The 15,249-nt window shown below is 41.8% G+C and overlaps 1 protein-coding gene across 1 annotated transcript; it reads left to right on the top strand.

The window, feature by feature from the left end:
* The first annotated feature begins 8,982 nt into the window (after nucleotides 1-8,982).
* adora1b (adenosine A1 receptor b) lies at nucleotides 8,983-14,799 on the top strand. The gene is made up of 2 exons (XM_068598475.1): nucleotides 8,983-10,032; nucleotides 11,764-14,799. Exons 1-2 carry the CDS (start codon nucleotides 9,692-9,694, stop codon nucleotides 12,566-12,568), a joined length of 1,146 nt encoding a protein of 381 aa, XP_068454576.1. The 5' UTR covers nucleotides 8,983-9,691; the 3' UTR covers nucleotides 12,569-14,799.
* Nucleotides 14,800-15,249: the final 450 nt, after the last annotated feature.

Raw genomic sequence — 15,249 nt, 5'->3', positions numbered from 1 at the left:
GCACTATTAATAAACACAAACAACAAAAAGCAGTCCTCACGTGACCCCATTGTCCTGGCATGTTATGCCTACACACAGACCAGCTAGTCCTTAATCATTCCATTCACACCTGTAGGAGGTCTTGATCCCTCCCCTTTTCACTTAATCTATTATGTGAAAAACTGTGTGTGTGTGTGTGTGTGTGTGTGTGTGTGTGTGTGTGTGTGTGTGTGTGTGTGTGTGTGTGTGTGTGTGTGTGTGTGTGTGTGTGTGTGTGTGTGTGAACTTGAATTACCCATGCGTTAAACATTTAAGTTGTTTGCAGCCAGGGCCCAGCTGCCCAGGTTAAAATGAAAGATGGCAAATGAGGGGGAAAATGCTCACTGAGTGGTTTTGGAAACGCAGTCTCATCTGTTGTTCGAGGTGTTCACCTCCCCTGCCCCTTTCCACCAAAAACTCAAACGTTCCGCTTGACTTCACCACAAGAGCTTAGTGAGTCTGTGTTGGTGTGATTACATCACTAAACACTGAATTTTTTTCCCTCCTCTGAAATTTTTTAAATGCATTAATTTCAGCATTACCATCTGTTGCCATAGAAACAAACATGAATCCCATATGGAGGCTGGTGAATGATGGAGGGCGAATACACCAGTGCAGAGGGAATGGATTTAGCTCTCAACAAAGCATTTAATCAAGAGCTTTTGCATGGCTGTCACATACATGGTGGGTCAAGATGAAATGTCTTATGAACTTGCAAAGCCATGAACCAATCTGCATATAGAAATGCACAAACAAAAAGGACAACGCCTACTGTGTGCATACTGCAACCTCTGATCACAGACACGTCGATCTATCCTGGTGTCGAACGTGTTGGTAAATATTCATGTTGGGTGAAAGATTTAAGAGGGAAGTCGACTGAACTGCCAATGAAAACGTTTCAATTTGTGACAATCAACATCAATCAAGAGTCAATCTGAACACGTGATGGATGGAGGGATGTGATGTTTGAAAGGCTAGATTGCTTGTTTGGATTGATATACTTTCAAGAGATGAATGGATGGGTGTATTGTTTAAAAGGTCGGATTGGTGATTTGTTTTGACAGAGTGGATGGGTGTATTGTTGAAAAGGATTGATGAATGGCCAAGTCCTTCAAAACCGAAGTACACAATTAATGAAATGAGAAAAGACAAGTTGATTGACAACATGAGTCTTTACATCCTCCTCTCCCAAACTGCGCTCTTGTCTCTTAAATTAAAACTCATTCACTTTCAGAACCTTCAGTTAAACCGTCCTGTGTTATAAAAGCTTGTGAAAACCTGCTTACATTAAATCAATCAAAGCTAAACCCAGTGAAGTCTATTTCATGTCCAAGATATTGGGCACAACACACAACACTGATTGCTTTTATGATTAAGTCATGACAATGCAAATGACAGACTAAAATGGTGCCTCTACTCATTAGCTTCTGAATGTTAATAATGCATCCACATATTTTACAGGGATTTTCCCCCCTCCTACTGTGACCGAAGCGCTCACGTTGCAGAACTCTTTCATGGCGCTTTCCAGTATCCACACACAAGCGAGCATAATGCATTTCACATTTCTGTAATTATTTCCTGCTCGGCACTAATATTTAGACTTCCCATTTGTGTAAATCCACACACCACTCTCCAAATGGTGCTTAATAATTCTAGATCTGAAAACAATTTCCTTAATTTGCAATATTGCTCCTAAATTGGAATGTCAAGTGGCCATAGAGTGCAGGGATTGATCTCATCAACGAGCTATCATGCCTCCTCTCAGCCATAGATAGGTTGAAAGGATCTCAGGGTGGTGAGAGGCGGGGAACCCTTTAAAATTCAGTTTCAATTTCTCTTTTGGGTGCAAAGAGGGTAACATGCTGTCAAGCAATTGGCAAGAAATGTGTCTGCGGGTGAAGCAATTCAGACAAACCTCTTTTCCCTTCTCTCTGAATGGAATGATTCCTTGTTTTCAAGTATTACGGATACTTGACCCCCCTCCGCCCAGCCTGTTCAATTTTAATAGAGAAGCCAAAGAGAGTGTGTTTTCTCAAGTGCTTAATTTAAAGTGTGACTGCCAAGCTGAGCTAACATTGCTGGAGGCATTAAAGGTGAAAGAGAAGATGTTGTCTTGCCTACAGTGTTTACACTGTTGAATATTCTAAAAGCTTCAGAGGACCTACATAACTCTCTTTTAATGTGCCACGTTACCAAGAGGTGGTGAAAATGAAAAAAAATGTGCAGGCTGGCATGCATGTGAATGTAGCACATGTCCTTTGAAGCACAAATATGCCTCATTTATTCTGTGGGAGGAGCAGATGTTAGTCTTCTACAGCAACCAATCCACAGAAGTTGTTGTTGGTGGATGGACTGTGGGCAATGTGACAAATAAAGAACAATTCAATATTCTGGGATTGTACATGGTATGGAAATGAGGATAGGGGAATATATCCAAGATTTTGATGCTCAGCCAAGGAGTAATAATCTTTTTAAAAAATAGTAGGGAACCAAGAAATCCCCAAAACCAAAAGTATTTTTTTCTGGGAGGAAACAAATACAATGCAACACAAATACAATGCAACATGATGGCTAACTGTTCAGGACATACAATCATTCAAACACAGTTTGGCCTAATTCAACTTTTAGTCCTAATATAGATAACTACATTCCCGCATTAACCTGTCAGTGATCTGCAAGGCTATAAACAATTAGACAAACACTGCGGCACACATGTTAGAGGAATCAGAATAAATTAGATGAGATGAAATGCCTCCTACCTATCTAATCAGCAGCATGCATAATATGTTTTTGCATAATGCATCATTCCCCAGTCAGCCAGTCTGATTAGTGGCATCCAAACTGTTGTGCATGATAGAGCATCACCATGGGCACAGTCCCAGCCCAATGTCATTGTGTAGTATGTGGTTACCATGATGATTGTCTTTAGCATGCACACTGAATACTGGAGCGTCTTAATGTATCCTCCGATAAGGAATTAGGCTTCATTTATGAATTCTTTTTTTTACAACACTGGATTCTGAAAGCCTCCAAAATCACCAAGCCAACGTTTTCATCCACTGAGAGACAAAACTACGCGTTTGACCCAGTTTTCTTTGATTCGCCGGGAAGCGCCTTTCCAAAGTAACGTCACGGCAAAGTGGGCCGACAACAGCCACGACTTTAAAAGACACATCCTGAAGCAATCAATTCACAAGAGGCCAAAGCAAGGTCTTTGATTTGGGATTGACCACCCCTCTGAAATAGATCAGAATTTGAGTTTTGTCGTTAACCCACACAGTTTCCATCCCTCAATTCATTTCCTTTCATCTCCTCTCTCATCTATCTCTTCGCTGTGCACAGCCCAAACTGATCCCTCTCCTACTCCTATCTAATTATATTCTCTCTCCCTTTCGCTGATCCACCTCCAGTTTCCTCCGTGTTGCCTTTTATATGCGAGAGAAGAAGTTTTCTACTGTAGCGCGAACAAGAACAAGAGGCTGATTTCAAAGGAAGGTGCTGACTTGTATTTTGAAAGCCATAATTTTCAGCTTGACTCCCTCTCACTTCGGGATCTAATTATATAGTGTGAGAGTTGTTTATGCAGAGCTCGCCGTTATACATTGTACTTTCCTAATTATCACCTTTGTTGACAAATTACAAATTTGCAATTGCCAGCGGATATAATATCGAGCATCAATATTTAATGTGCAAGCTGTGATCATCATACTGTACATCCTGCTGTCAAAATGCTGCCAATTAGTGTTGTGTCGCATTAATAGGATCACATGTTGGGGGGGAAAGACATTGAATATTCCCTGTTATTATCCGAGGCTTTTCCATATGTGTGTAACAGCGTGTGTAACAATGAGAACAAATCAAGACTCATCATAAATTGTTTTTCTACATTGTTGGCATCGCATATATTGTATTCACGGAGGCGGACAATTTAAATTATTTTTAAAAATAGCACTAAGAAGCAGAACACGAAGCATGGTCAAAGCGCCCACCTTTTACGAAAACAGGATGTGGGTTCCTCACTTACATTTATACATTTGCCTACAAATAGCTCTGTATTTAATCCTATGATTGGTGCGGCGGCTGCTGGAAAGTGTTTTTAATGTAAAGCTGTCTGTGGGAGAATATGAAAGGTTTTTTCCCTGATCAGCTGCTCATCAGTGGGCGGGCGATGCAGATGGAATATTATGAATGTCAACATGTAAGGTGTGAATTCTATATTTAACCTTTATTTCTTGTGAGAAGCAATTAGTGGCACTGCTGTCTGCTGGTTTTCTGTGTAGACGGACGCAGTGAAGAGCGGTGGGAGATGCAGCGGAACATTTGAGAGGCTCAGTTTTTTCTGCACAGTAATCTTATTTGAGGTTGGTGTTGGATGACGCAGAGGCGCTCTCCCCACAGAGCTGCATTAAAGAGGCCGCGGTTTTGGGTTTAGTTTTTCTGTTTTTGATGGTTCTCGTCCTCACATTTTAGCACACTACAAACATACACACTCATGCACAAATAGGGACACAAACACATTGGGAATTCCCTATTATGCTCTAACTTTCTCCACTGAGAGGAGAATATGAAATCTTCAGAGCAATAGTTAAACAAAACATGAAGATATGATTCTTTGTGCATGGTAGCTACTTTTCCATACAGATTTCAATGAGTAGGAAATTGTCAAAGGAATATGTTGACATTTTAGAGTTTAAGGAAATTGAATGAATGAAATTCATCTGCCATGAAATTGAACCTAAAATAAGTTTTTCTTCAGCAAATGGAAACATAGGAAAATAACTAGCCTGGGTCTGTCCAAAGGCAACACAATCTCCCCACCAGCTTAAAGTGCAATAATTAGCATTTGTTTAATTGGTACTAAACCAAAGTGTTAAAACAACAAGAGATGATGCTAATAAGTACATATCCTCTGTTGTCGAAGCACTTCCTTAACATAATAACTCCTTGTTACTGTTTTAGAGGGTTTAAGGGTTTTAATCACCTGAGGCGGCCTTAACGTTCCAAATTTCCAACATTTTGCTTTGAAGAAAAATGCATGGTTGAAGGATTTGATTAATGTAATTCTAATTATGAAATAATTTCAACAATCTCTATGTATTTGATGCACAGGTGGGTAGTCCAGTATTTCTAAATCCCTTTGGCCCTTCTAGGACCTCATCAGCAGGCCAAATGGAAAAACTCACACATTTAAAACACCCCAGTTATGATCAAGGATTGCTTTTTGTATCATACCAGACAGTGGGCTACCTGAGTAGCCTTTGACATTTTTCATTTTCATCCTGTCAGATCAAGCTTCAAGTGGTTAATTTCACGGGCACCTAGACAGCTGAATGATGTGACTCTGAGAAGAGCTCTTACACACAGGATTGTCCACAGATTATTTTCTTTGATTAAAGAAGAAAATTACAGCAAAGTACGTTTGATCTACACTATACGATTATTTCCTCAAGAGACTCAACAAGAAAACTCAAACTCAAGACTCAAACCACCTTGACTGTTGAAATACAACACACAATCTGGGTCACATGGATAATGTCAAATTTCATAGAGACAAATGCACTTGTCCTGCAGTCAGACGTGCAGTGTATCCATGAAGTCACCTGTTCAATGCTATAAAATCTATTATTCCTGAAGCAACACATTCTGCTTGTAGTTTGCAGCTGTTTGCTGTCCTCAACAACAACTGTAACTGTATAGTTATATTAATTGTAGAGGAAACCAGCAGACTTGATTGCTGTGTTTGTATGAAAACAAGTAGTTTCATGGAATAAATGAGTCTGACATCTGAGTTTGTTTTTTTTCTTTGTGATCTGTTGGAAGAAAAACAATATTCACGCTTAATCATGTACTGTTTCACTGTTATATTCAGACTTCTCATCTTACTATCTCTGTTTAATCTTACACACAAACTCAGGTATGTCTCCTGATAGCAGGGAGACAGGGGAATCTGTATGTTTCTATCTGAAAGAACGTGCAGTTCCCTTGTTATCATATGACCCTTTCTTACAAACCGCCCTATGGGACGAGGGGAAAGGTTCACGACTAGGCCCAAGACGTCATGAGGGTTTCTGTTTGTGGGTCATGGTGAGTATTTAAGAGGTGGTTCTTTGAGAGATCTTGGAGCAGTCTCGGATATGCAATTTGTCTATCACCTTGTACTTCTAACTCTGCTCCTTCCTTGCAACGAATAAATGTTCCTGTTTTAATGATTTTACTCCGAACGGTCGAGTGAATTTTTCTAACATGATCTTACTTTCTTGAGAATTTCCATGTAATTTAAAAGGGTCTATTCCCAGCAGCCATGATACTTCAGAGCCTATTTGTGTGCTTGTTTAACTGTTCCCTCTGTAAATGCTCAAATGTTTATATATTGCCTCCTTATCTAAGATTTTCTTTGAAGGGCTTCTGAGTAACAAACCGAGTCTTGTCTTGTTTTTCCTGAAGTAGCCCTTGTAGTTGTACTCAATTCCCCAGCCTTGTTTTGAAATGGCTAAACTGAGTCCAGGCGAAAAGACCGAGATCCCAAATCTTTTTGTCAGTTTTAATAACGATGTTGCCGTCTGGGTCAGCGGTCCGCTGGGAAAACCACTGCAGTTCACGGCTTGTGCTTTTTTAAATGGCGAAGCAATATTGTTTTTGAACCCGGCTTAGCCGACAAGACACAGGGGAGGAAGATACTGTGTGATCTTTTCTCATTTGAATATGGACATGACTCAGTGCTTGGTTCTCTATCCAGGCAGTTGAAGCCTTCTTTTAAATTATGCTGTGTCAGAATAAAGAGGTTGACACACTCTACAAGCTTGTGAAGGCGTCACACTGTGACCGTTGATGTGCCTTTCTATCATCTATCAGGATGATTTGCAATTGATGTGGAGGATTTTGTTGAAAGCAGTTGACCTCACCACTGAAGTTTCCTTTCACCAATCAAACAACTCAAAACTGGGTGAAGGCCACATACAAATAACTTTAGACATTATGTAACTGCTGAGTTATCTTTGATTCTGGACTCGACAAGAAAAGAGCACTGAACTGTAGAATCTCATAAAACTGAAGCACGCTGCACCTCACTGGTCACACATCCCCAAATGGCAAAATATGACAATCGTTTACTGAAGCGTTCCCTCATTTCCTGACTCTGGGGAGATGACAGAATTGTTTGAAGTTTTTCAGGATTGTTCATTTCAACTCATCCCTAAAAGGCCTCGATAGTGAGAAACGTACATTTAAGGAAGTCTGTATGTGATACAGAAAACGTTTCATATTTCCCACGTCGTCAGGGTGCAGTCTTATCTTCAGTAAATGGACTGTACTTATATTACACTTATCGAGTCTTCCGCCCACTCAAAGCTGCAGTTAATGTAGTGAGACTATCAGCATTCACCCATTCACAGGGATGGCAAGGTGCCACTAACTAACATTCATGCAACAATCACACACTGCAGGAGCAATTTGGAGTTTAGGGTCTTGCCCAAGGACACATCGACATGGACTATGGAGACGTTGTTCAAACCCCTGATCCCTCTGATTGAAGAATGACCCTGCTCTTCCACCGAGCCACAGTCGCCCGCAGTGAAAACACAGACTGTGAATGAGCAAACACAGCATTGTGAGGTCTGTGCTGGCCACGTTGAGCATGTCTGTGTTCCCTTCTCGGAGTCTCTAAGCTGCTCAAAGGATAAAACACAATGAGGAAACAGCCTGAAATATGTATGCCACGCTCAGGATCCCTTTGCTACTCTCACTAGGCTTGACATAACATTGGAATGTAGACACTGATTTTATACTTGATTGAACGGATTGAAGAAAATACAACCTTGATGGTGAAATTTCTTCAGCCCAAATGGGTAATTTCACACCTTTTGCTGTGTAAAGATTGATTTCTCATCCGTTACCAACACGGTTATGCTCATTAAAATGTCAGTGAAAGAAGTGTGCCTGCTGCCAATCACCTCCAGCGGACCGTATGGCTGCTTCATTCATTAGTGTATTGGCTGGCCTCTATACCATGCTGCTGTCTCTGACCATGACGCTGGTCCAGATAGAAGCTGGTTAGAGCGCAGCACCTGCTGACTGTTGGCCATCATACCATCACACACAGTCAGGACAGAGTGTATGTTGAACACATTGCTTTTTGGTTTGTGTATCATTCTTACTCGCTGAAATCAAGGATTTCCATTCTGCTTTCTTCCATATTAGGCCAGGTTACTGTGAGTTAGCGCAGTGCAACATCTGGGACGCCTTCCCATTAAGTCTACATTGTCTTTCCTCCGCCGAAAGTAAAAACAGAGATCCTGCCATGGCCAGAGAGCCCACGCAGCTGCTGGCTGTAAACCTTTGAACCACAGCGAGGGAGCACAAGATGCCAGTGATGTAGTTCACTCCTGTGTTTTTTTTCAGGGAATATGTTTCATGAATGCAAGAAGGGTTCTTGTGTCTGTGAAAAGATACTTTTGAATGGTCAGAGCCAGGAAATATTGTTTGAAGTCTGATCAATAGATCTAAATCAGTCGTACCATTTTCAGCCGTGTTGTTATAGATTTAGTTTGGTGGTTGGCTTCAGGCTTAGACCGGATGTCTTTGAAGTCTGAAGCACATATATTTAGAATGACCTGAATATCTATTTGTTCCAATTTATGTTTCTCTGAGGTGTTGTGAATTAAATTAAGTCCATGCTGTGAAGCGAGCAAACAGTAGGATTCATATTGATTGATTCCATCTCCCAACTATCAACTCTCTTTTTCTGTCACTAGGGAATTGTATATATGATCTCTGCCCTTTTTCAAGAGCGTTATCTGTTATTATGCGGCAGCTGTGGCAGTTCACTGCCTCTCGTCTTATCAGAACAAAAGGTAACCAACAAGGACATTAGCATCTGAAAAAGGGCGTTGGGGGAAGGCGTGCATGACATGTTATAACGAGAGGGCATTCAAATCACCTCTGCACGACCTGACTTCCTTGGGACGGTCCCGCACACCGCATTTATTTATTTATGCATGGACGAAGAAGCAGTCGCACCCGCCGATGGAAAAGATCGACTCCGAGTGAAACCAATAATGGACTTTACAGAAACAAAGACAAAGCATCTGAATGGAGAGACAAAAGCTGAGAAACCCGCAGATATATTCGGCAACTGCATTATTGGTCTTACCGAAAGCACAGTGAGGGGGAGAGATAGAGAGACACGTCTGCGCAGGAGCCGCAACTGTGCGCGCTTTCATCCAGGAGACAGCGTATTGCCTTGTTAAAACGTGCTTTGGTAAATTAAAAACGGCGACCGACGAAGATGAAGTGCCCTCTTGGATAAATCGGAGCGCACGGGAAGGATGCTGCTCTCACCAGGAGCAGGTGTATTCAGCCAAGTGGATGCGCAGGGCACAGAGCAGGAGCGACGCACAACCACCACCGGACAACAACACCTGCTCCAAAAGGAAACCCCTTCACGTTTCGATATACTGCTGGTTAACGCATTTACTCAAACAAAATAATTGGATTATTTGGGTTGCTGTTCTTATCTCTTCACCAGGAGAATGTGGACACCGTGAAACTGACGGACGCACAGCTCATTTTGGAAAATATTGTATCACAAACAAGACCAAGGACTGCGCTGCTGGCTTCTCGTGAGGCTGTCTCTCTGAAATCAATCTGCTTATCAAGAACATAATCATCTGCAAGGATGGCCGGAACTCTTCTATCAACGCAGTCGCTCTACATAGGAATGGAGGTGCTGATTGCAGTCGCGTCTGTAATCGGGAATGTGATGGTGGTTTGGGCGGTGAGAATTAACAAATCGTTGCGAGATAACACGTTTTGTTTCATCGTCTCCCTGGCTCTGGCGGATATTGCAGTGGGAGCTCTGGTCATTCCCTTGGCCATCACTATCAGTATCGGACTCCAAACTCACTTTTACAGCTGCCTGCTCGTCGCGTGCACGGTGCTGGTGCTGACGCAAAGTTCAATTCTGGCTCTGCTGGCTATTGCAATTGACCGCTATCTCAGAGTCAAGATCCCAACCAGGTAATGAGGTTTTCACAACCCAATAAGGACAGACACATGTTATTCTCTCTATCTGTGCCACGTGGACACGTGACAGTGACGGTGATAATAATGGATGGCACCCAGCAACACCATTGGAACTGTCTGTATTAGCTCCAGAGCTGTGGGCGTTTATTTCCTCATGTCTTGGTTGTTTCACTTCACAGCCTCCATCCGTCCAGTCCCTTTATTGGCATATTGTCTGACATGGCAGCTAACCAGGGTGTAACTGATCAACCAACAGCTTTAATTAGTTTCTTTGTCCTCAAGATGCTATGCGTGGCAGTGTAGCACAGTGACAGAATGAGGTTGTGTACAGGATAAATAGGTGTTCTGTGTTTCTTGAGGGTGCAAAACAGATTAGAATAACAACTATGAGTGCTACTGCCACTCCTTACCACACTTTTTTTCCAAGGTCTTATCTGATCAACCAACAGTGTTCCTTTGTCCTGGTGCTAATGTGTGGCAGAGTAGCTCACTGACAGAACGAGTTTGTACAGGATAAATATGTTGTCTTCATTTTTTGAGGGCACAAAAAAGGTCAGATTTTCCATCGATAAATGTTCAGTATCCCTCTTAGTTTTAGATGCCACCCATGGTTTATCATGCCAGGTTGAAACAAAAGACTGAGCAGTGGTTCTGGAAGGCGGAAGAGATAAGCTTAGTCGGAGAGGGAAGTTTATTGTCTGAGAATATTGTCAGCGGAGTCTTAGACATGAGATTAACAATCAAAGCTATCCTTAAGTCTTTTGGGTTATGATAGCAGTTTATCTGGGATTTTAGCTTCGGACTACTTCATCTATTGAAACCATTCAAGCTTAAAGGTGTCTGCCTAATATACAGTCCTTGTATTATTTAAATCAAACATTCTGTCACTCAAGTGCTACTGCCACTCCCTATCGAGATTTCACACTCCCTGCTGTTAGATTAGCATATGATCTTCAGAACGGCTCCCAGGCCCAGTGTGTGAAAGATGATCACCTTGCCAAGCTTCAGACACAGAGCTGTCTCAGGACAACAATCCCATGTCGATACTAATCCGAGATATGGCCCTGGCCTAAATCGAAGGGTCTTGTTTTGCTTCAGGCTCTACCCTTTGTAAATACAAATCATTAGTAATCCGAAAGGGAGCATTGGTTGCTACACACTTCAACATGAGTGGGATCAGATCAGTGTTTCCCTGCCTCGAGGCAAGTATCAGTCTGAGTCTCTCGGTGCCATTTCTTGTTCATAGGACAGCAGTGATAAGATTTTACAGCCTCTGCACCTTTTACCTACTTCTACCTTCTGTCTCTTATTGATAAGACACTGGAAACAATGAAAAAGCTATTTCTGTTAAAGCTGGTTGTTGCTTGCCAAGTCATACAGCTTGTTTCAGCTGTAATACATTATTAAATCATATTAACCCAATTGTATGAAATATGAGCTAATTTAGTATTGCCCTAAACCAAAAGAAGTATAAAAAGAAGCAGTGATGCGAAGGAAAATGTCTACTGGTAAAGGTTGTGGAAAAGTGGAAATGTATACTGCAAGGAAATGTGTGTAATGTGTCAAGGAGCTTGCGGTCTGAATACTAACGCTTTCTTGTGAATTGCACCTTTTTGTCAGCTCAAGGGCACAGAGAGAGAGAGAAATATGTTGCAAATACAAAACCATGCAAGTCCTGCCGGCGCTGTGAGAGAAAGTGCTGACATGAGACTGTGTTGTTTGCAGGTACAAGCGGGTGGTGACCCCTCGGCGAGCAGGACTGGCAGTGGTGATATGCTGGACGGTGGCCTTCATCGTGGGACTTACACCCATGTTAGGCTGGAACAACCTGAAGCGCCTCCAACAGAACGGCTCCATCAGCTCTGACCTCATTATCACCTGCCAGTTCGAAAATGTCATCAGCATGGACTACATGGTCTATTTCAACTTTTTTGGCTGGGTGCTGCCGCCTCTGCTGTTTATGCTGGTCATCTATGCAGAGATCTTCTATGTTATCCACAAGCAACTTAACAATAAGAAGTTTACCACCAGTCACGCAGACCCGAACAAGTACTATGACAAGGAGCTGAATCTCGCAAAGTCGCTGGCTCTGGTTCTTTTTCTCTTCGCGATTAGCTGGCTCCCCCTCCACATCATCAACTGCATCACACTCTTCTGCCCAGAGTACGAGAAGCCTATAGTCCTCATCTACATTGCCATCCTGCTCACCCATGGCAACTCTGCCGTCAACCCAATTATCTACGCTTTCCGTATTAAGAAGTTCCGCACGGCCTTCAGGAAAATCTGGCAGCAGTACTTCTGCTGCAAGGACACACCCGCTCTGGAAATTCAGCCCAGCGACAAGAAAGAGATGCCCAATCCAGAGTCACATCCAGTGACACCAACACATCCCCCACAGAAGGAAAGCTTAACATTTGATCCACCGCCACAACAGCAGTACCCTTCACCTGAGCAGCAGCAGTACCAGGGAACCGAACCACCTCAACAACCTAAAGAACATCCGCCCTTACTGGAGCAGAACTCAGTCTAAGCCAAGGAATGGAGCACATGGCTGGCTTGAAAAATAATGATCAGTGCTCGAGCACTGGTTCTCTCTTCGTTTTAATTGAGTCTGATGAGGAGCAGGAAGTGCTGCGATGCTGTAGGCACGAAGGTGACTTGGGTCATAAATCCAAAATACCGGAAAATCCTTTATCTTCACTCAGGAGGAGTGGATTTTCTGAAAGATTGTTCTGAGCGGAAAAAAAGAAGAAAAAAAAATCTATTTCTTGCAATAATGGAAGTATTTTTGACAGTGACAATCTTAGTAACAGACTGAAGACGTTCCGCTTGAGCTGCTGTTCATTATGGTCAAACAATTAGTGTGAACATTGCAAAATGTGCAATATAAGTTATTGTGGTTGGTCAGTGTCAGTTTATAAAATGTTATAATTTGCTATAGAATGAATGTGTGTATGAACAGGTACATTTTATTACTGTGTGTATGTTTTAACAGACTGTAGCTGAAGAATATGAATGTAATAATGTAAATAAGGGACGACAGCGACACAGCTTCGAACGCGCATCTCTTCTTCAGGGTCTTGATCGCACAACAGCAAGTGGCACTACGGGATAGCTTTTTACAGCATGAAGCTATCTGTGCAGATTGAAGGGTTTTGTAATCCCTTCACTCTTCTCCACTGGAGCTGAGTCTCTCAATGGATCCAGCACTGGCCCATTACTGAGGAGATGGACTGAGATAAGAAACAAGCAGCTGGATAGAATGGCTGGTTTCAACCTTTTTAGAAGCTGCGTGCAGGAGACTCGCTGCCCATAGGGGAGAAAGACAAAGAAGCACTTAGAGCTTGTGTTTATCCAGCTCCCATGCCAGCTGGTGGGGAGAGCTGTTTTCCTTTTTTTACACTACATGGACTGATAACATTATCACAAGTTACCACGAGGAACAGTGGCTTCCATGGCCTTATTCAGTATTGTAGTTAGTACGGACTGGACTGAGAACAGCAACCTGAAGATTGTGAGTATTTGAACTATACTGTAGCTCAACATTTTTGCAAAATGTCAAACTGGGGCATCTGTAGATTAGAAATGATGTTTAATGCCAATGACAAAAATACTGTAAAGATAAAGTAATTCTGTTTTGTCTCTTGTAAAACCTCAGAGTTCGGTCCAAGACAGTTTACTGACGTTCTTCTGAGTGGGTGACAATCTTTTATGTATTTTTTATTGCAGTCTTGAGAAAAACGTCCGGGGCACAAGCAGACAGTCATCAGGCATCAATATGTTGATGCTCGGATGGCCAAGAAGACACCTTAATGCAATCCACACCAAAGTGTATAGGCCAGATGTACTGTATATAACACACACTTGAGTGGATAAAAAGAGGATGAATAAACATATGATATCATGTAATAATGCTATTTTCAAGATATGTTTACAGTATTTATTCCAATAGAATAGTGAAATGTTAATATTTGTGATATATTATTTCCTAGCTCGATGAATGACATCTGGTGCAAATGGTTCTACTGAGCACACGGTCTCACCATATCTCCAAGAAATATGTTTCTGCCACAAAAAAAATACTCATTCTCTTAACATCAGTAGCACATGGCAGGTCACAAACATGTTGACACTGAACGAGGGTTCAGTGTCAGACTCTCCATCGCCACTTCGTTAATTTGCCAAAAAAAAGAGTGAATAAACAAAGTTTTCTACTGATAGCGTGATAATATTGTCATCGTGGATTCTTTTAGCCATGATAACCCGTCATTTCCTAAACTGAACCAAAGTGGCGTAACCTATAAACCTATAACCACAGACAGGAATCTGGATCTGAACTCCAGACTTTGGTTTCAAAATTGTGTATGCCCATCTACTCCTGTCCTCCTTTGGTTCAAGAAGAGGCCGTCCACTATTTCAGACAAAGTTAGCAATGTGAAAACCAGACCAGTGTCAGTGTTGCAGCTGGTAAAGATTATTATAAGAGATTATTGGATTTACAGTTCTCAGGTAGCCATACTCCAAATGAATGCTATTGTTGCTGCATACCTGCTTGTTGTGTAAATAAGCAGCTGTTTGCTTACAACTTTTGCCATATTAACCAGTAAGGATATGATATTACAGGGCTGTGTTTAAAGCTTGTTTCTGCTTCCCAGAAGTGGCCAGGAAAATAATCTAGTTTGAATCTGCATTAACAGCCGTTATCAATCTGTTTCTTGCTCACATAAGGTGTGTATGTATGCTAACTGATGATAAACTCAAGTAAAGAACCAACCAACTCATTGCAACGATTCTTTTATATTTTTAAATATAAGAATAATAGTAAAGTTGTTTCTACCTATTCCATTTTTTCTGCAAATCATCACTTCTTCAGTTGCAATTATTTCTCTGCAAAACACTTCAAGCCCAAGATATCTACAATTTCCATTGGTACCTTGCTTGGTAGTGCTGTCAGAGTTCTCATTACTGCCGCAATAATGCAATGGCTCTAGATAACAGTCGAGAGTTGTCACAGCTCTAACAACCCTTTTTTCTTCTCTGTGTCTGAGTTCCTTTGATATTTGGCGAGGTGTAAAGTCTCTGGAAAGACTACTTAATCCTGCTGAGGGCTGCTTACTCTCACTGTGTCTACGAGGTCTCCAGCTCTCTATTTGCCAACAGAGTTACTTTAATCTCATCTTTCAGATAGAATTTGTCCAGAATCCATAAAGT

The sequence above is a fragment of the Clinocottus analis genome, unplaced genomic scaffold (assembly GCF_023055335.1).
Source record: "Clinocottus analis isolate CAN_PGR_092001 unplaced genomic scaffold, fCliAna1.0.p SCAF_4, whole genome shotgun sequence".
Lineage (NCBI taxonomy): Eukaryota > Metazoa > Chordata > Actinopteri > Perciformes > Cottidae > Clinocottus > Clinocottus analis.
Note: the sequence above shows the minus strand (reverse complement) of the source record. Positions and strands in the feature narration are given on the sequence as shown.